The 22,992-nt window shown below is 41.0% G+C and overlaps 2 protein-coding genes across 2 annotated transcripts in view; one reads left to right on the plus strand and one right to left on the minus strand.

Moving 5' to 3' along the window:
• Nucleotides 1-481: 481 nt before the first annotated feature.
• Nucleotides 482-22,992, plus strand: part of T265_06647 (hypothetical protein) — a gene marked incomplete at both ends in the record, with an annotated part of 46,658 nt that continues 24,147 nt past the window's right edge. Inside the window, one exon of the mRNA XM_009171967.1 lies at nucleotides 482-2,553. Coding sequence (XP_009170231.1) covers nucleotides 808-2,553 — 1,746 coding nt within the window. The remainder of the gene's footprint in view (nucleotides 2,554-22,992) is intronic.
• On the minus strand, nucleotides 14,639-22,789 carry T265_06646 (hypothetical protein; the record flags this gene model as incomplete). Its single annotated transcript, XM_009171966.1, has 7 exons — nucleotides 14,639-14,828; nucleotides 14,880-14,940; nucleotides 15,008-15,141; nucleotides 15,274-15,365; nucleotides 15,388-15,447; nucleotides 15,879-16,101; nucleotides 22,752-22,789. The coding sequence occupies 7 exons, from the start codon at nucleotides 22,787-22,789 to the stop codon at nucleotides 14,639-14,641; spliced, it is 798 nt and encodes a 265-aa protein (XP_009170230.1).

Genomic DNA, 22,992 nt, shown 5'->3' on the forward strand with positions numbered 1-22,992 from the left:
TGCCAAAGCCAAACCTGATCAGAATTGATGCCCAGTTATCGATTTATTGCCTGGTTGGCACCGATTTCTGTGCCGTATCGATTAGGCCAGATTGCCAAACCCATGCACACAAACGGTCGTTTGTCGTCCAAAGACCGATTGGCCTATCAAAGGATGATCGGTCTAATGGACACTGCCAGTAGGAAAACGGATGCTTCGTCGGTGTGTTAGTACCATGACTGTATGTTGTTGCCTGGGTGCACAATCACGCTGTTTAAACCGTGTCAGCACCTCCATCACGTGTGGCGTACGTCCAAACGCTCGTGTGTTATTCAGGGCGCTCTGAGGACACGGCCAAATCTCATCCCGAAGCCTGTCCGTTCACCAACATCCTTATGGTCCAAAATTTCACATCACCGTCTATGGCACGTGTCTGTATCTATCCGGCGCGCGTGTTGGCAAGATCACCGCCCGCGAATTTTATCACATGTGCTACTTTGCCCCAGGATCATGCGGTAGACGTTAGACTCTCCGTTGGATGATCACCAAGTGATCGACACTTTCAAGTGTTCACAGAAAAAACGATAACCAGACGACCGTATTACAGCTTTTCAGACGCACCCTTCGACGAACTGTGATTTCCAAAAAGGTTTGGTACCGTTTGATGACCTACCTCATAAGATCGCAGAATTTGCAGACAAACAGTAATAAAAATGTGATTACGACAAAACCAACTGCATTGCTTACCGACTGGAGTTTTACTTCAATTCAAAGTCGCTGTTTTTTCTCGAACGAACACAATACTACAGCTGCCAATTCCTTGTGGACATGAATTACTCCGGCCGATATTGTACATTACTGCTTCTAGTAATTTTGGCTTCCTGTGAATGCGCGGAAGAAGTGCAGGTGCATTTGCAAATGCGTGAAGAAACTCCACCCCATACAAGAATAGGATCCGTGTCTTCCTCACTCCCTGCAACACTGGGAACTAAACTGCATTTTTTAACAGATAATACATTTTTCTCCGTAGCCCCTAACACGGGTGAAGTTGGAGTAGCTCGTCTGATCGATCGTGAACGGTTGTGCCCAGACTTTAAAATATGTTGTGGTGTCTTGGCTTGTCAACTCGATGCGTCAGTTTTTATCACGAACAAAGAAACCGGTGAATTTGCTGCCACTGTTAATTTGAAAGTGGACATACAGGACCAAAATGACAACCGACCAGCTTTCACATCCCCCAGTCAGAAAGTAGCTATATCTGAATCTGCCTTGGTTGGCACACATATAAATCTAGTTCCAGCAACTGATGCCGACATTGAACCAGTCAATCAAATACAGAGATATAGCTTAATTGAACCTACCGGAACATTTGTTTTAGACCTAACAGAACTTCCATCGGTAAGATTGCAGCTGACTAGGCCTCTAGATCGTGAGAAAACGGAATTATATACAGCTAATTTGGAAGCATGTGACCCGGGTGCTTGTGCTCGTCAGACGTTAGAGATCCAGATTTTGGATGAAAACGATAACAAGCCTATTTTTAAGGTGACACGATACAAGAAACAGCTTCAAGAAAATATTAAAGTTGGTGAGGTGGTCCTACATTTGAATGCCACCGATTTGGATGCGGGTGACCGGGGCCGCGTTCTGTATGCATTACACGGTACAGTAGACCCTGACTTGTTCGAAACATTCGAATTAGTCCGTGACACTGGTGAGATCCGACTGAAACGGCCATTAGCAGCAAACATCCGGGACAACTATCGGTTTAAAGTTATCGCATGTGATGCGGTCAATCCTGCGTGTGCAGGGGACGAAAACTCCACTGCTGAAATAACCCTTCTAGTGGAAGACATTAACAACTTTGCGCCAACCATTCACACCGTGGCTGCTGGAGCAGCACTTGCATCTGCTAACCCACCACCGCCGGATTTCACGGGACAAAAGTCTAGTGAAGCGTCTTTCAGGGAGAGCTTGAGTATATTCGAAAATACGCCACCTAGTCAAGTTGCTGTACTGACCGTGCGCGATGCAGATGTGGGTGAAAATTCTCGCGTCACCTGCAGCCTGAATGAGTCCAGTGGCGACGACCTCAACAGACCATTCATTGGCGGATCAGTATCACCTAACTTCATTTTAACTCTCAGTGCTCCTGGAATATATTCCCTACGGACTTCACGGATGTATGACTATGAAATCGAACCTGTTGTGAGCACCAAGGTTGTTTGTCACGATTTTGGGAAACCGCATGCTCTCACTTCGGCTCGTGTGATCACTGTCCGGGTAGTGGATGTGAATGAGTTCCAACCGGAATTTTCTCGCCGTGTGTACGTTGGACGTGTTTCGGAAAATTCCCCAGCCGGGAAGGAAATACTCACAATCACTGCCACAGATCGCGATCGTGGTGCTGTTCTGAGATATTACTTTGCTCCAGTTAACACGGAACAATCAACTTGGGATGAATCTGGACGCTCGGAATCGGCAACCGCTATGGATGATGCTGGTTTATCTCGGATAGAATCGAACAAGTATTTCGTAATGGAACCAGAAACAGGGGTTATTAGGACTAGTCAGGTGAGTTTTCCGATTGAGGGTGAAATAAACAGTAAATAGTGACAAGTTTTAGTCCGATAACTCTACGATAGAGAGTTAACAAACTGTTTGACTTATTTTGTTCACATGTTTGATGTGCTGGTCATCGTGTACGCTTGATGTGGTACTTCGCCCAACGCAGGAGCTGAAATAGTAATTTAACAGCAAAATTTCAGTGCCAATTAGCAGGAACGCTGGCGGAATTTCCCTGCACGATTTATCGACCGTATTAACGTATCTCCAATTTGATGTGAGATTAATCCCACATTTTTTAGAGTTTAACTGGTAACAGTTTGGTCCAGTGTTTTCTTATCTGTTTTCAAATCTTTGATAGTCTCAGAGACGAACCCATGAGGTAAAGGGAACAACTAAAGGTAACACAATTCAGGTATAATTACTGGCGGTGTTTATTTTTTATCCAATGGGACATTACTTTAAACTTCCAGCCTAACTTTATGTGTAATCCAGAACGCTGGTAACTGATATATAAAAGACACGAAGGGGATTCAGTCCTGATCACCTCATCAACGAACGCTATATATATATATATATATATATATATATATATATATATATATATATATATATATATATATATATATATATATATATATATATATATATATATATATATATATATATATATATATATATATATATATATATATATATATATATATATATATATATATATATATATATATATATATATATATATATATATATATATATATATATATATATATATATATATATATATATATATATATATATATATATATATATATATATATATATATATATATATATATATATATATATATATATATATATATATATATATATATATATATATATATATATATATATATATATATATATATATATATATATATATATATATATATATATATATATATATATATATATATATATATATATATATATATATATATATATATATATATATATATATATATATATATATATATATATATATATATATATATATATATATATATATATATATATATATATATATATATATATATATATATATATATATATATATATATATATATATATATATATATATATATATATATATATATATATATATATATATATATATATATATATATATATATATATATATATATATATATATATATATATATATATATATATATATATATATATATATATATATATATATATATATATATATATATATATATATATATATATATATATATATATATATATATATATATATATATATATATATATATATATATATATATATATATATATATATATATATATATATATATATACGCATATGTACGCTACTTCTTATCTCCAGAAGAAAAACCCTGCCAACACCCTCGCTTATTCTGTAAACATATTGAAGAAGAAACTTGTGCTCTAGGGGAACCACGAATCATATAAATCAAACCAGTGGGACAACCAACAGTATTGCGTATGTTCTGGTTTATACAGGCCAAAGCTTGGAGTGGGATTGAGATAAAAACCATCGCGGACTATATGAAACTTCTTCCTGTACCAACTCGTGGAAGCCAGTGAATGCCCCTACTGTCGTTCTAAAAACGCATGAGAACCAGCAACGTAATTTGCCACCGTGGAAATATGTTGGATCGCTTCTCCATCATAACTGCTTCCTTCCTACAGAAATCCACTGCAGTATTGATGCTATGAATACATCAAGTGCGACGAACACACAATTAGGCCTGAAACGTAAGCATTTGAGTCAGTACAGGGGCAAAGTAATTAAATTAACAACTTGTGCATCTCCGAACGTTCAAAGCAAATCGACCGTGATGTTACATGATCCAGAATAAGCTCAATCGGACCATCCCTCAGTATCCCAGCAGTATGCATTCAGAATCTTCCGCTCTAATCCTCGGATCGTCCCTATTAGACTCACTGTTCAAGCACAGTAAAATAATGATCGATTTTTCTACTTACTTAGAATAACTGATCAAAAGCAGCTTTCAGGACACCTTACAGAATCCCGTTCTCTTGTGCAGGTACATAGCACACGAGAAACCATATGTTGCGCACGCTACATCATAATCCTTTTTAAAAAGCGACAATTTGTAAAGATCAAGAAAAAGAGACAATGGTGTTGTATGCCCTCCATTAAGGTGCCTCTGAGAGTGGATACCAGAACGTGAACAAAATGTGGCACTGACCAACTAATATCGATCTTCAAATCGGCAGGATCCAGAATAGCGAAGAAATTCTTAAGCAATACTCAATGTTCAAGATGCCCCTTCCTTTAAATTAAGCGCACGAGTTAGGAAGACTGATTCTTAATTATTCCTCACTTCAACTACCGGAAATGTATGAAAATGAATGAAATGTTGTAAATTATTACTTTAAATCCTCCGTGGGGTGTTTCGGACTCAAGTTCTTTTTGAAATGGAATTTAATACACGTAGGTACATCATTGGACACCATAGTTTGTCTGACCTATGTACAGGTGAGGTCGAACCCAGAGTACTTCGTGCCAAGGTGGAATACCAACTGACAGGAAACAACTTAAAGACAATAATATTAAAGGAAAGTTTGATTAACAATTCGAATTTTTTAATAAAGAATCGGGATATTAGTTCACTTTTGGATGATCAGATTGCACTTGGTCCTTTTGCCGAGTTTAGCAATTGGTTTGCAAACGTTTCGTTCCCGGTCGTGGAGACATCGTCAGTGTGCATTTAAGTGGGCCAAGCTGTTGAGTTGCCAAGCTGAGCTGTCAAGCTCGGCGAACAGATCAACTACCATCTTATCAACCAACAGTAAACACACCCGAGCTACATATATTTCGACAAATCGGACTTCAGTTTATGGCTGAGTTCGGGTATCGTTGCAAAGTCACAATAAGACGGCCTTCTTTTCGAGAGGAATGATGGTGAGATCTTAGAGATACGTAAAACTATGTGAGGAGCGAGAATAAAATAATTGTCCATACTGTTCAAAGGAGCAGTGAATAGGATTCATTCCTTTCTAATATTCGCCACATACCATGAGTTGCACACTCTCGGTTTTGCACTGTATTTGTGGAAAAAAGTTTTTCTATGAATTGTCGTGAATGTGAAAATTTGACAAAGGAGCAGTTTGGAGGGCTCCGACGAACCAAGTTTCAGTGGTTTCAGAAGGGCTTGGTAAACAATCGGTAGTTTTTGTATGGGCAACGTTTCGCTTTTGACACAAAAGTTTCATCAAACCAAGCAGGTCACCAAGTTGGCCAGGTTTTAAGGCAGACAAGGAACCAATCAGTAAATCTTCATCACACTAGATCAGTTTTTGAGTGTCAATTAACAACTCTTGTCGGTTTGTGTGTTTGTCAAGATCTTGCGTTGATGGATTTGGAGGGGGAAATTTCAAATTAATTCTGATTGGGTTTGGTTCCTTAATCTTTCACTTCCTTCGCTTCAACTGATGATTCACCGCGGCTGTCACTGATAGATTTCGTTGGTCTTTGTGGGGCTGCGGCGATTTACTTGGTGGGGTGGGTTAGGTCAAGTGAAGTTCAGATGCTGACTATCTCTCCTTCCGATGACCGCACACCAACACGCGTCAGCTCAACTGATCTAAAACCGTTCTTCACACGCTTGCGAGCTCCACGCCTTCTATTCTGTTAACACTCGGATGCTTGACGATTTCTACCGCCTGGGTCTCTGTGACGTGGACCGTAGTCCTCGCTCACCGCGGCTGTCACTGATAGATTTCGTTGGTCTTTGTGGGGCTGCGGCGATTTACTTGGTGGGGTGGGTTAGGTCAAGTGAAGTTCAGATGCTGACTATCTCTCCTTCCGATGACCGCACACCAACACGCGTCAGCTCGACTGATCTAAAACCGTTCTTCACACGCTTGCGAGCTCCACGCCTTCCATTCTGTCAACACTCGGATGCTTGACGATTTCTACCGCCTGGGTCTCTGTGACGTGGACCGTAGTCCTCGCTTCAAGTCATCAACCCAGTGTCCAGTGCACATTATGCAACTGCTGAGTCTTTTAGTAGCGCTCGATATTCATTAGCGCTTCTTAGTGACCTGTTTATTTTCCTCTTATGCACTCCGATTCTGGCGTGAAGTTCCCTGGCGGTCTGTCTTTACAGTTGCTTTTGCAGACAGTCCCTAGTTATGTTCGCCGGAAGGCAAACCTTCAATTGCACCAGTGCAAGGCGCAGGATGTTTCTTCCCTGGAACGCTACTCTTGTGTTGGCCGTGTTTAGAATCCTTCAAATAATCTCCGATATCCCTGGTTTCTATGGAATAACAGCCATGCCACACCATTCCGTTTGAGTTTCGCCACCGGTACTAGCACCCTTCATAATTGACGCCTAATGAAACTGGCTTGACATCCACTATCCCGAAGTTTATTCTTTATTTCAATTTGGGCCGCTGTCCGATCAGCTTCTGTGCACGGGGCCCTTACACACTTAAAGACTGATGGGGCAATACTAGCGAATACCGATTTCGGATGAACAAAAGAGTAGTTCAAAACTGCCCCAGTGTCGGTTGGCTTCTTGTACACTGTGGTCTTTAGTTTCACCTCGATCTTATGTGTCATACATTCTGAAAATGCCAGTATACCCGAGGTTGACCTAGACCTCGTTCTTGAGTGCAAACCATGAAGTTGAAAACGAAAATGGTGGGATTCATACATGTGTTTATGCCTTCCACTATTTCATCCGCCGTAAACTGTGTCCGTTCTGAAAGGGTGGTGTCTGCTAGTCGGAGTCGCTTAGCTATTTCTAAAGAGTCCCCTTTTGGCACATTTGGTTATAACGAGTTGACATCGAAACCTACAAGGACTGCATCTGGTTCAACGGTGACCCCCACTACTTTGTTGGCAAAGTCATATAGATTCTTAATGTGAGTATTAGATTGCCCGGTGAGGGGCTTCAAAGTACCGGCCAACAATCTGGCCGGCTCATGCGGTGAGAAACCTATTCCATCTACTAATGGTCTCATTGAGACATCTGCTTTATGGATTTTTGTAGGGACATAAGGCCCAAATAAAAACTACCGAATATCTACCAAACCCTTCTGAAACGATGACTTCCCAATCGGTTCTAAACTTTTTCCAAGTTGCAGTAGATTTTCATTTGTTGTTTACCTAGATTTATATGTCTGGTTAACGTTCAGTACATTTGGGATAGGAAATATACATTATCGATGCATTAAAAAATGTATAGACTAAGCGCTCGGGCCGAATAATCTAAAGGCCACCTCCCCACTTTATTTTTACCATCAGGGCGCTGAACTGAATCACGCAGAAAGAATACCTGTATGAAGACCTATCTGTCTATCTCGAGCTTGGAAAGGTGTACGGATCTCGCATTGACCGAATTCTGTTGATTGACGAGTATGTCCCCGCTGGATAAACCAAACAGCTCGGGTTGTAGGATGGGTTGAAGTCAACTTCAGGGACTGATGTGTGGAAAAGAACCCAATAATCGATATAATGAATATGATAATAATTGGAGTTCATAGAGACCACCAAAGGGAACGAATGCTCACAAAGACCGGCAATTAGTATTTCTCTGCTTCTACACGAAATTCAAAATAAACCTGCACCAGGTTAAAAGGGCTTAGATAAGAGATGGGACCGCATTTTTGGCATCCATTTGAGACAGAAACGTTGAGCGAAACTAAGATTGTCACCATATGTAGTAAAATCCAAATGGTTCTGTAAGTGATTTCTCCATTTTAATTCTACTAGCTTTTGAGAAAATGTATACAAACCTGAAAGGCATACAGTGACTGAGTCACACCCAGTAAACCGTGGAACAGAAAACCACGGGTGCTTCTGTAGGTTGTACTGCGGAACACTTTTTGTAATCAGAAACTGAAGAAATAAAATGAGTTAAAGTCCAATTAAAGGACTCATCTCCCATCAATTTTTATCAGGCCATGAAAGTTTGTAGCGTCCTATGCCCGCGTGAAAATTGTAAGGGGTTTGTGGACATTTTAGGTCTACTAGAACTTGTTTTAGTGCTCTGTAGTCATAATCGAACTTTCAGTTTATGTCCAAAAGGACCAAGATTATTCCTTGGCCGTAAATAAATTAGTCTAAAGAGTGATGCCAGAAATGATGTTCAACTATTTGACACGACGATTTCTACGAAGCAACAGTGGTATGTCATTGGGAACCACCAGCATAACTGCGACATTCAGCTACATAATTCAATGGGCTTTCAATTATTTAATTACGAAGAACTATAAAGCGCTATCTTTGATTGCGGTTTTTCGAAATTTCTAATCCTGTCAGTTGAAATTTCAGAAGAAAAACACGGCGATCCACTGCAATCGTTTCAGGTCATGCCATCTGTTATAGCAGCATTAAAAAAACGAAAGAGATGACTGTGTGAAACAGCTGAACAAATGAAGGCCGTGTTGACAAACGCTGAACGTGTGCGGTTGCCAATCTTGCAAGTTCCATTCTCTGTGCTACTGGTATCCATTAATTATATTTCCCATAAGCCAGTGAAAACTCCACCCACTATGGGACACAACTATTGGCGGCGTTTTCCCTTGGTTTATTCGTGTAGCATCTGTCGCCTACAGGGCGTGTTTCAATCCTTTGGTACTTATTACACTAGAAACAAACGGCCGGTTAGTCCTCCGCACATGGTAACTTCTTGACCTAGAAACAGGTTAGGAAGTTTAGGTGGTCTTAGATGCGGATAGCCGTACTTGTTGCCGAGTGGTTTCAAACCAAAGGAGTTTCCGGTGTCCCCCATTAAGGATGGTGTCCAACTTGGCTTCAAGTAGAACATAAGGTTGATGGAAACTAGGGCACTGCGCCTACCTGATGAGCCCCTGGAAGAGCGAAACAGGTCGAGGGCTGTCGACGAGTTTTCAGCAACCTTGTGAGTAGTTTCCTTTATGCTTGGGTAAATGCTATTTTTTGAACCCATTGCATGTTCCAAGCAACTGTTACGCTGCTTTCTGGGTCCAAATGAATGTTGACTTCTGCATCCATCAGAAAATTTGCCACCTGACACAAACTGTTCTGTTATGTAGTTTGGGAGACACTACAAGTTAGATATAACTGGAATGATTTGTATAAAACATAGTGTATGCTCTATGTTGTTCGGTCTACTCTAGGCGTGATGCTGTGGTCCACAAGAGCAGCGGTGTATGTGCACCTGTGCTCAAATTTTCTGTAGAGGTTTGTGGATGATTCAGAGACTTCAGTAACGGCGCCGCTCAGTGAACACTCGGATTTCAACTAAAAGAAATTTTCAGGCTTTTAAGATAAAGGTATGGGCGGTTTGTTAAATTTCACTGAAAAGCATTTTGAAACTTACTTTTGATAGAGGCTCTACATTTCAACTGAAGTACAGAATGACAAAAGATGTGACGGCAGTGATTAAGCTTCCTTGCTTCAAGCACGCTGTGTGAGAGTTTCCTTAGAACATTTGTAATGACTGGGTACAAGACGTGATGTTATCAGAGTTGAACGTTATAGTGCAACACAGCTTAACAATTTTAACGTATAAGTTATTCGTAACAGATCATATGATAAAGTTTTCAGACTGTAAAAATTGCGTTACTGTCCTCACTGGAATTTTTCCCAGACATCAGCAGTCGTTTACTCATAAGCTTCCAGACTAACAAATACATCTGAATTTTACGACCTCCGTTCGGGGAAAGCTATATATGCTATTAGTGGCAGCAATATGCCACATACACCCGTCGCCTATCACCACTGTACGTCTTCGAGAGGATGCACGTTACCGGAAGACTGTTAAGCTACGAAAAAACTGTCTGAGGAACCATTGTTCCTGATGTCTTGCTTTTGACAAAAGTTTACATCAGGCCAGCTCAATGGAACACCAGTTTTGGTAATTTTTAGGAAAATCAGAAGGGTGATTCTGGATCAAAACGCTACCAGTGGCGATGTACTGCTGTCACTGAACGTGAGTCATCAGCAGATCAAACTGAATTAATATCTATGCCCACTCCAAAGTTCACGTTATCTCACAACCTAAACAAGTTGTCGTAAAGTTTACGGACCCATACAGACCGACAAACTTTGCAAATCACACACATGAATACCCTCTGACTGAAGTATTCGGATACGAAGATTTAACCCCAAAACTCGACAAAAATTCCTTTAAATCCGCGACTTCATTTGTCGTGAGATTTGGGCATAAATTTTAGCCGACCTTCATCATTGAGGTCATCCACCTGCTTCAAAACTCAGCCTGACTTGATAAAGATTTTACGTCAAAAGCGAGACGTTGCCCTGCTTTGACTATTTAGTTATTACCCGACGGAATCTGTGAATAGGAGACTAACAAACGTTACGGATACTCCACATTTTTGTTCCAGCTGTTGGAGTGGCTTCTCTAAATTCTAGGGAGTTTTGAATGAGGCAAGCTTAGGGACGTCCAGTATGTTTTAGCTGATTCAAATGTAAACGAGAATTCTTACTTAGACTTCCTTATTCCCACATCAGGGTCATCTTCTCATGGGCTTCCATGGTTCGGCTCTGTGAGTAATCCAACATGCTTTTGGTTTCTGAGCAAGAATAATTTCCATTAGACACAAACACCAGCTAAAACTATTCTCTTCTAACTAATCGTTGCGACCATGATCGGTTACGAAGAGGCTTTAATTACAGGCTAGCAGCACTAACTAGCATCTTTGATCAGGCATATAATTCTTCATACTCTTAAAATTTACCTAACGACAAACATGCCAGCAGCGATCTCCGTTCCCCTATAGGTGATTTATCTCTAGGTCGTTGCGTTTGTTTCACTTGGATTGGTGCACAAATCCGCGAGTGCCTCCATGCCTCACTGATCTCGGCAGACATTTTGTCATGCAATCAACCGTTATTCCAACCAACCATTCATTCACTCATCCATTCAGGCGTATTGTCACTGGAAGTCCCAGTAGGTGGATGCAGAAAATTGCCGTCAACTTCATTGAACTGCATGACATTTTAGGAGAGCGGCTGGTATAATCTGAAGTAGCACTTCTAATCGCATAGGGGATGTACTGGGTGAAACGATTCGGAGGTTGTTTCATTACAAACAAATGAAGAGAGTACTTGTTAGAATGCGTAGCCATGTATACCCACAATATGTATTGCAGATAAGCCAAGCTTCAAACTTATTTCATCGGCAGTGGTAGTGTGTTTCGCTAAATACTTGGTACAATATCCACACAATATATGAAGCATCTTCTAAGAGCATTCAGTTTTTCAACAAGATCATTTATTGTCACAGATGAAATATTATCCCAACCTAGCAGCAGTAATCCTGCTATCGAGTTCTTTTACCAGCACTTTGTTACCCATTTCTGAACATTCTTTTGAAGTTGTGGTACTTGCTTAACTGCTTTCTGTTAGCTATCCTTGCCGACGCTACTTTCTCACAGGAAGGCATTCCACTGTATGGTGGAATAATATCAGTTCTACGAACAATCATCGCCTACGAAGGCGTCTAATACGAAACTTGTTCCGTACACAACGCAACCTATTCAAAATCCGGGTTGATGAATATCATACTTACTAGCTAAATCGGTCATCCAGGCTACTCCAAATCGGAAACAACCGAGAATGTACTGCATACCATAATTCAAAATTCTAAGTCGATAGAGCGCCGCATTACTGATCAGTGAGCAAAGTATTCGAGGGAGATCAATCCATAAATGAAGATAGCATGCCTGTTTCCTAAGGAATGGTTCGTCATCATCGTCATCGACAACACAACACCATTTTCCAACCACCTACGCTTCGCTGCAGTACAACGATCAGTTAATTGAGCGTCTTATGGTGAAGACATTGAAATGGTGGTTGGGAAGTGGACCGGATTTCTGGTCTCTCAAAATTCTTCTAAGAAGCCCACACTTACAGGTACTAATTCAGAGAATCTATATAGAAACTGACATTAAGAACGTCTTTGACGCGTTTAATGCTTATATATTACGGGATCAACAACTATCCACAAGGTGAATCATTTGAACTCCATCCTGCAAGGCAAATCGCAACAATAGCACCCAGACTTTTTCGTATTTTTTTCATGCTTCTTTGCCAGGCCAAAGATTGGTCATGATTCTACTTGCGCCACTCTGAACCTGTCACAAAATACAGCACTCTCGTCAGCAAAAGGTGATTCAGATTGCGTTGTGCATGGCTTAGCCACCACAGCGATTGGTGCCGGACACATTCACAGACTAAATTCCCTGTTGCAGAAACGATCACGTTGCGGATTCGTCAGCACCACGCTACACGAATTATGCTTTACAGACAGTAGTTGTTGCCGAACTGAAGTCGTTTAAGCTTGGCTGCTCGCAGTGTACACGTCCTACAAACGGACCGTAAAGCAGAGAGATACAGAGGTCCCTTGAAATTTAGAGGTGCTCCACTTTGTCGACAGACGTAGCCTAACTTAGCGAACGGGATCCGAATCACGGGAATTCGTGCACTTACCTTAGCTGTTACATTGAAATATGAATGTGTGCGACTTCCACAGTCTGGAATTTATTGCTCTGAACTGAGGGGTTGATTCAATAATTGCATATCTGGCAGGTTGACCTTAAAATTTGTAAGTGCGAAACGTGCGAGAAACATTGAGGTGAGGGTTTTCTCAGCTCGTCCAAACGCCCATGGGCCTGCTTCGTTTCGAAGGCAAGGACCATGTCGTTTGCATACTTCAGTTGTACAAGGATTTCATCGTCAGTTTTTCGAATACCAGTGTTTTTTAAGACCTTCCAGCGCTGGTGTCATTAACTCATCGATCACAAAATTGAGTGGGAATGTAGTACACATGCTTGCCGCATGTCACATTGGGTACGGGATGTTTTGGAGAGCTTCCAACATACTTCCACATGCCATGTATTCTGAAAATGCAATGAGTCTAATATACTGAAAAATTTCCGAGGCGATACTGGTCGCGCAAGCTTATTATGGAGAACAAACTGGTCAACTGAGTCAAATATGTATTGGAAAGTTAGAATTTCGGGTCGGTTTTATGTATGGTGTCCATATAGCGTGTGAAACATCGATAAATAGAACCCTCTCCAGATCGGAACCCCTTAGTTGCTCTCAGGTCAATGCTTCTGGGGCCGTTAAAGCCTAGCTACAACTTGAATCAATCGGATACCTGTATGATTATCACTGTCATTACCAGGTCATGTTTTGAAGGCCAGTAGGATTTCCTACTGTTCTCAGTTGTGTGGAAGTTTTTTTCCCAGATGAAGGTAAATTTTTCAGAGAACCTCTGACTAGGGACTTCACTTGCACCATTGAACAATGTGTGCGGGAGGTCATTAGATGCAGAACCTCGGAGGTGCTTGAGGGAACACATACAAACATAGGCCTCCGAGACATTACTTATTTCAGGTTCATCTTCATGTGCTCCATTGCATGTAGACTATCAGAGCGAGCGGCAGTAGTTGGTCTTGCGAATTGTCACTCAAACTGTTTGGCATAGTGATCGGGGGGTTCTTCCTTAATGAAGATCGACACGCCTTGTCACGTCTAGTCCTTGGCGGTTTCGCTCATCACTGAATTTCGGGAACCGGTGGCATGGATCAACAGAAGTGACCTGCCGGTGTACCACTCAGTCTGCGCCCATTCCACTTCCTTAAACTCCCGTGTCCACCAATCTTCACATTTGGCGTGCACGCTAAGCTTCACTTGAATTTTAGTAGACCGTTTGGATGAATTATGATCGAGACTCACAGGGGCATTTCTCGGAGCAGCACCACTATTCTGTTTGGTATCCAGTGTTTCAGCAAGCCAGGTACACCATGCCACAGGCGTGATCCCCGGCGGCCTTCTTCCTATTGCGAATAAGCTTTTGACGTGTAGCATTTAGAAGGGAGTTTAGGAGATGCAACTGATAAATTCGTCTATTTTCGGGATCTGGCAGCAGCCGAATGCGTTATTCGCCCTTTCCATTGCCCTAAAACTGAAGAAAGCAGTGACTCCTGAGGAGTGCATGGTTAGATTCCCCACGTGTTTTGGAAAGAGCTGCGGCCAGTCATTGACTAGCGCCACCGGTAACTGATGGCAATGTGATTAATTGGGGTATGTGGTTCGCGTGCTGTTGAAAGATATCACGTGGCGAGAAGATATGCTCATTTTGGATTTTAATGCTGTATGTAGACAGTCTGTGTTGATCATACAGTTAAAGCGGCTGTCCTCAAATAACGAATCCAATCCATGTCGATCACCCAGTTGACTCTCAGAGGCACTAAGCCTATCCACTCTTAAATTCAAATCTTTGGGAACCAAAACGTTACTTAGGCTTTTAGCCTACCCTTGCAGGGCACTCATGGTGTTACGAAACTTGTCTTTGATAATATTAGGACTACGGCCGGCTAGGGTGTGGACACCGTGATAAAAATTCAGCGATCAACTTTCCGCTTGTGAGGCTGCTTCACACACTTTTACAAACGAACAACGCAGAGTAGGTCTTCAGCGGGTATTCACTCAAGCACAGTTGTTTTAGGACGATGCCGACAACTGCATACCCTCCAACAACAGACTCTGGATCGCCACAGGTTCGCACTCGAAGAGTGCTAAGGTAACCGACTCAGCTATTGTGCTTGCATTTGTATTCCTGTTTCTGAGTTGCAGTATACATCAGTGTCAAGCAGTTTCAGTGCGGAAGCAGGAGCAAATCGTTGTTATTCTTACTTCAGAGTAAACACTAAAAACAGTCAGACAGATTAAGCGTTGATGCTTCAAGGTTGATTTCGAGGTGCTTAGGGCTGTTGGCGCCGATAGCCTGGAGCTGTTGCTGCTGGGTTCAATGCAAGACGAACAGGGTTGTCAGTCTTCATGGGTGGACCCACAGAGACAGCCCTATTTATCGATGGAGGAGGCTAAGGAAAAGCCATGTAAAAAATGAAAGGCGTCAGCGGTAGTCCGCTTTTAATCACCCGCCAGCCGCTATGCAGCAAGCACGCCGACTCAGCTGATGAAACCATGCAACGGACGATGCGGAATACCATTTTCACTTGTGGCAATCATGGTTGCACGCGGAATGAGATTTTGCCAGGAGGCTCAAACCTAGACTGGAGAACGGTTATGGTCCCCAACCAAAGTCTACGGTTCACAACTAAAGGCTGAAAGGCGAGTATGCGGAAAGCCATTTCGGGAGCACTTACATGTTCGTCAACCTGGACTAGCAATTTGCAAAGCACGCACGATTTCGCAAATAAATGAAAGACAACCTAGTCAATCAGGCTGGAAATTTCACAAAGCCTCTATAGAAATGGTAACGTAAATGTTAAGTTATAAGACCGAAACAAACGTGCTCCGTTGTCACAAGCAACCCAAAATAGTTGGGCAGGGTATTCTGAGTTCCGTCGTTGCCCACATTTCCGCCTACCAAAATATACCAGGGTGTAACCACCTGTAACATATTGAGACAAATTTTGGGTGATTCCATCAACGCTGGTCCCACCTCTGCGTCTGGTGAGGACCACAGTGGTGTTGTCTGATGAATTCGCTCGCGTCCAGGAAAGGTTACAGGGCTTAAAATAGCAACATTTTTGTTTATTCTGTCAACATACTGGTAAAGTTGCAGAGGCAGGGGAAAAGCTTGCCTCTAAGATTATTAATATTTACTGGATTAGGAGGTTTTTGGATGATCAGCGCACAAGTGAAAGCTTCACTTCTTCATGACAGAGTGGTGTATGGAAGCACACAACAACAATTTAACATAAAGCAACACATGGGATTGCTGTAACTGCTCTACTCACAATAAAAACGCTGATGCTAGCTTAGTGTGTATTAATTGAACATCACTTAAACATTAATTAATTAATTAATTAATTAATTAATTATTGTGTAACATTAATTGAAATTACATGAGCATGCAAAATCATTGTCCTGATTCGAGACACTGTGAAGCCCGGTAGGTGCTTGCATTTCACTGATCACAGGCGTTTATTCCAAGAGGAATAAAGAGCTTCCTAAGCCATGTATTAACGAATTTCTTTCATTCTCAGATGATGTAAGTATAGTTGGAGCTGTTGCCGTTTTGATTCTGGCCACATGTTTCACATGATGTCCGCTCCTTGAAGTAATTACCATTGTCCCAGTAAACAAGAACAAACGAACGTCATAAGCGACAGAATCATATTGATTTCAAACCAGTTTATCCTGAAAGTGAGCATACTTGGCGAAGTTGAACTAACGTTTTTTACGATGCACCGAGCCACATTGAACATCTAAAAATATTACTAGAATAGAACACAAATTCATCAACCATAATATCAAGCGCAGAATGGAACACAATTATGGAGGATCAGCAAGTACGCATTTCGTACTTTACCGGCATTGTGGTTGTAAGTCTCTCATTTGTTTAGCGGCAAGACTGCTAAATATTCCACATTCGTGTACAATCTCCGCGTTGAAACATTGAACTTTTCATTTAATATGTGACCAGCATTGTTAGATACTTGCCAACCTGCACTCAGCTCATTTTATTGCTGGCAAGGAGCGAAAAGTGCTAAACAGACCCATTAGCCAGATGTAAAGAAAGCACATTGTCGCAACCTCTCCATCCGTCGATTAGGAGTGAGTGAAAAACAAATTACTACCTGAGTGAACAAGGATTGGTTTGGTTCGGTTCGACGGACATTATCAAGTACGCAAAAGGACCTCCTTTCTTCGCCTAGAATTCCTTTCCAATTTGTTCTCACCCAATTCAACCACTTCAAATGTTGTCGAGACCGTCTTCAAATTTGTCCTTTAATCGAGGATTAGGAATGGAAAAGTTTCACTCAAACATTTACGTGCATTTTTAAGTGGAATCGGTATTGTTATTTTAACATCACTCCCAATGGTTCGGTCATGGGCTGAAAATTTCAGAGTAAACCTCCTTGATCTACATTGATTTTAGCTCTGACTGTCAAAGACAGATGTAAGTTTAATGTATGAATGAAGAACATATTGCATCCGGTTCATTTACAAGTCAATTTTTATGTGCAACGAAGAAAGTGGAACTTATTTACTTTATGTGGACAGCTTTAGTTTCACTCTTTTGCACATGTTTAGCAGGGTTCTCGGGTTGAAAACTAGTCACAGAAACAATGAACTTGTTACCATGGGACTGAATGACGATTATTCGTCGCCAATTTTCATGAAATCCACCTCTGGCTCAGAAGGCTGTTATTTCTTCCAAAATTGCGGATCCCACTGTTAGTATTATGGACTTTCGGAAGATTAATAATTTGGGCTCTGCTCTGAATGGAAGAAATGTCGGTATATCAACATGTATGCTTTCATACTGACACTACATCAGTGCATTTTCTTCACTGGCCTCATCAGGAGCCCTTGTAAAATCTGAAGTAGTCACAATTTGGAGAGAGCAGCCTGATCCTTCCATCAAGCGTCGTTTATTTGCTATCAACCGTTAAAAATTTGATTGTGTTTGACGGTACATCCACAACCAAAGGCCATTGTAAGTTATGTTACTAATAAAAATAATCTATATCTACATAAATCATACGGACTCAGAAATACACATCTTCACAACACGAATACATACATGTGCTTTTCTCTGCAATTAGCTGTCAACTTGCTGACATACCATGGATTTCTATCTTGGTACAAAGAAGAAAGGGGATCAGCACAGCACCGATAGGAATCCATGGTATCACACTGCCACTCATAACTATTCCACTAATTCAACAACGTTGCAGCATTGATGTGCGAGCCGCTTCCTGCAGACGAACCGCTCTCGTTATACCCAGACTCTTGTAGGAATTGGCTTGGGACTACACAAGTTCATTCTCATATAAAGGTTTGTGGACTCAGTGGACTGTGTTGATTTAACAGTGAAAATGCTGAGAACAGGATAGGAGTTTGTTTGCAGAAATCAAGAGTCACAAATAATCGCTTTAGAGGTCACCGGAGCAACTCTTTCAAAGGACTTGAATTTTTTCACCTTGGTAAAAGTGGCGTAAAATGACGTCTACCAAACGAACTTGGTTTCTATCAGGAAGCAGATTCAAATAACTTTCATATTTTACCGCCTGACACATCCATCCGGCATAAAGTGCTAATGGTACATGAATCCTTTTTTAACTTTGCCTGCTGCGTTGTAAAACCGTCCGTTGTGTATATAACAATCAAATAGCGTTTTTCTCGATTTTACTACCGTTTTAGTTTATTGGTTCTCTCAATCTTGACGTTGTCTGTTGCTCCTAACAAATTCGTCCATAACCCACCTACGTACAGAACTTCATCGGGCGAACTTGATAATTATTATTGATCCCATCTGAAGAAGAAAAAACGGGGTATGTCAAACTACCAAAGACAGTTTTCTCGGTGACCATCGTTTCTGAATTCGATGCTCATACACCAAATGTCCTCCAACAAACTCTATAATTAACAGAGTTATCCCGGTTAACTGACAACTTTAGGAATGGTGTGCGATGAGAAGATGAATAAAATATTGAGCATTGTAGGATCAGAAATAAATTTTCCAAACAACTGATGTCCCTGTTTTTAATGTCTGAACAATCTAAGGTACTCATTGCCAGTTTAATCGACGTTTGTTTTGCAATGCCTCACCGCATTGGGTCCTTGATTCTCCTCTAACTGGGCCAAAAATTACTGCTTTGAAGACACTTTATTGGTTATCCGAAAATGAATCTTGCTCATTCCTACAATGAGAGTTATGCTCGCTGAAGCGTTAAACTCTTCTCTGTGGTCACAGTTTGTTTTTACGAACAGTTATTGAAAACGGTGCATGTTCTGATGGCTTTCAGATATATTTTTAATGGTAACAGTTTTCCTTGTAGAACGTCCAGTTCTTTATATTATTCTATTAATTCGGCCTGCCAAAAATAGACTCACTTAGGTCACTATCCTTATACAGTACGGGTAAAAGTGAAAATTTATCAGAGCAAGTATAATTGTTCACTATCCGGTATGATCGCTTGACAAATGACGCAGGTTTTCCTGAAGTAAATATGTTTGGAAAAATTCGGATACCATGTAAGTATATTTTGAACAAGCAGTAGTTTAGTTATTTCACGTTGTCCGCTCGTTGTACGTTGATTTTCCACTTTGTACATGTACAGCCTAAAGAGGAATTACCGCAGTCTTTTTTTTACCCTTCATGAACGTATTCTGATTTAAGGTAATAATTTTTTTTTACCCTCATGAACGTATTCTGATTTAAGGTAATAATTTTTCGCGTCAGTGCCCGATCCACCCACAGTTTATGAATAGTCGGTACAACAATAAACCGTCAGCCAAAGACTACATGGATTCATTCATGGTTCATTTCAAAATTAAGCTGCCTTCTACGAAATATGGAAAATAACTACTCAAGCCAATAAGGTAAAAGTCAGTAGAAGCCACCCTAAAAACCTTTCGTCGCTAGAACAACTGTTTATATATGTCATGCTTTTCCCACCTCTGAACGCTTTCCTTCTCCCATTCGAAGATACATTCTGCATGTTTTTGTCATACTTTAGTGTACACGTACTGCCTACACAATGCTGCGACTGGTAATCCAGAGGAGTGACGCACATTCTACTAGTCAACAAAATATACCGTCGTAAATAATTAACAAGAGTAGGATATTTCGCGCTTGTTTGCTTTGTTTTGACAGCCTTTTGGTACACGTTTGACCACTGTACACAGCGGGTAGACATGAAGGGAGTATGGATGTTTTCAGCTTGCGTGACTCATCGCTCAACGCAAGATGGCTTTGAAGGGGGCACATGTCGATTCTATCACCCTGGCGAAATGATTAATGTACGTTGAGTACTGACAATTTGTCCTCACTGTCCAATGTTTATTTTTCACGCCTTCATGATAACAGATAATGTGTACCGTCCGCCAAAACGCAGCTGTACCCCTTGTGTTGTTTAATGAACTACACACATCAACGGTAAAATGACTACCAGTGACAAAGCAGCCTGGGCGGAACCACATGGTTGAGTGAATTATGCACTTATCCGAAGTGGGCGATTATTTCATCCCAAATCACAAAGCATATGACTCAGATTTAGAACAACGCAAATGCTGACGCTCATTGATTTCTCTCCTGCGTTGAACGTACTAACAAATCTCCTGAGTTATCGTGATCCATGGATGTTCATGTTCAACATTGCGCTAATGAGCTAAAGAGATATACCTGCTTTAGTAACGTTTCTATGGTTCTAAACGTTCGCACTGTTTGGCGATTGGTATTTCTGGCAGAAAACAAGGGAGCATTCAGTTTTGTAATCCGAAACAGCTGGCTTTTTCGGGAAAGCTTGGAAAACAGTCGTTAGATTTATTACTGGGCAACGTTTCGCTTTTGACCCGAATTCTCCGTCAGGCCTATTCCTAGGTTACGGGTTTTGATCGAGATTTGAGACAGAAGGAGAACCAATCAGGTGACTCAGTCTAAATCAGTGCTAGATGTATGCTAATGGATTTTGTTTGTTAGGGTGTCAGCAAGTGTTAGGGTCGATGTGGAACCTACATGGCTTTTCCTCACACTGATATAAAGTAGCAACGAAAAACACACCAACTTATTGGATTTGTCGCTAACAGAAATGATTCAACAAAATTTCTATCAGGGGAGAAGGCTCATCCGATGACTCAGCGCAATGTCCGCTTTCTCCAATTAATGATGTTATTAAAGTACCCCAACATCTATAATGTGTTCACATTTTAGCCGAATGTTCCGTAATGAAAAAATCCCTTTAGTACTGTCACCCGAATATTTCCTGTGTTGACGGGTGGTTATGACTTTGATAGCTCGCTGTTTCATGACTTCCAGTATCCAAAGTTTTCCACGCTACCTTCTTTTACCGGGTATCCAGTTTGAACTAATTTTTACCTACGCATGCAATGGTTCCCATGGGCTGTCCGGCCTCGAAAGATGGCGATGCTTACCATCAGCCTGTTCGGTCACTTAAAGACAAACCAAATGAAAATGTTTATCTCTTCTGTTGCTTTCAGTATAACCTTGACAAGCTATAAACAACATAATAACTGAGCCAAATATAAGCACGCAAACAAAGTTTCGCTACCTCTGGCTACGAACATGGCTTCAACTCTCTGCTACCGTGGGAAGCTCTCGTGAAACATCCAGCTTAAGCTGACCGTCCGAAAGCTGGGTTGTATGACAAGTTGTAAAACGTGTGCACGCGCGCCCTATTGCACTTGGCATTCAGGGTTCGTGATGTTTGTCCATTGTGCACCACGTGGGATGGGAGGACTGACTGAAGGTAACTAATGAACGCATATGATCTTATTCACCATCAATTCGCAAATAAAAAAGGGCCTTTTTGAAGCCATACTGTGGTGTGGGTATTTTCACAGAATGCTGTCTAGGCATCAGGTTTTTTTATAACATATATGTACCCCTATATGTGATCTGTATGTATATACACATATACCTGACTGAGTACCTATTTTGAACAGTTTTCTGCGGTGTCGTATGTATGCATAGAGGTTTTGGCTTTTTCTTGAATGAAACGTGGGCCAGGAGATATTATCTACCAGTGTTTATGTGAAGAGATACCAGCCAGATTATATTTACGCATTCATGTAGCACTGCATGTACCTATACCGAATATAGAGGTACGACAATAAGATACACTCATTCCTTTAAATGTGGTAGAAGCTATCAGCTATTTTGAATACCTTTGTAGCCAGTGAACTAGAAGGCAACCGGAAGCTCTGTGCCCCTCAAATATAACTCCTCTACCGACAATGATCGAATGAGAATCAGAATTTCATGGCCGATGAGTATCTAATTTGTTTCAAACATCCATTACCACCTGTCAGTGGTGAAGTCTATCAGACATCTTGTAGGTGGTAGAAATTCGCTACTTGTTCTAAACAACTATTTCCCCCAAGAAATATTTTATACACTAAAAATTCGGTGTTGTACTTCTGGCTGTGCTAACCAGCTTACTTAAAATTCAGAAGTTTTTCTATGATAAATAAGGTTATTGCCGCTTTCTAGTGATCAATGTGTGTCCCAAGACCTTTATTCTTATAGGCTCTAATTATCCCTTTACAGACTTACGACACCAGGCTACACCAACAGTGATTATGAGACAAATGTGGTCAAACACTTGAAGGCGTCTCTGTTCCGCTGCCACAATAGGCTAAGTTTCACCGGCATACAACCAAACAGCCTTCACTGTAACCGGACACTCACGTCCCTTGAGTTTCAGGGATATACCGCTCTGATGTCATTGGTGTCTCAAATCAGCAAACGACACCTGCGCCCTGGAGATTCATGCACTGACCTCATCTGTCACACTAAAATCGGGAGTAATTCAACGTTCAACTTAGGTAAAACGCTCCATAAATTCGGGTGCCTCTCCCTGAATTTTAACTGCTGTATTCAGTGACTGCATATCCAGAAGCATGACTTTGCAATTTTTGCATGCAAAGGG

The sequence above is a fragment of the Opisthorchis viverrini genome, assembly GCF_000715545.1.
Source record: "Opisthorchis viverrini unplaced genomic scaffold opera_v5_142, whole genome shotgun sequence".
Lineage (NCBI taxonomy): Eukaryota > Metazoa > Platyhelminthes > Trematoda > Opisthorchiida > Opisthorchiidae > Opisthorchis > Opisthorchis viverrini.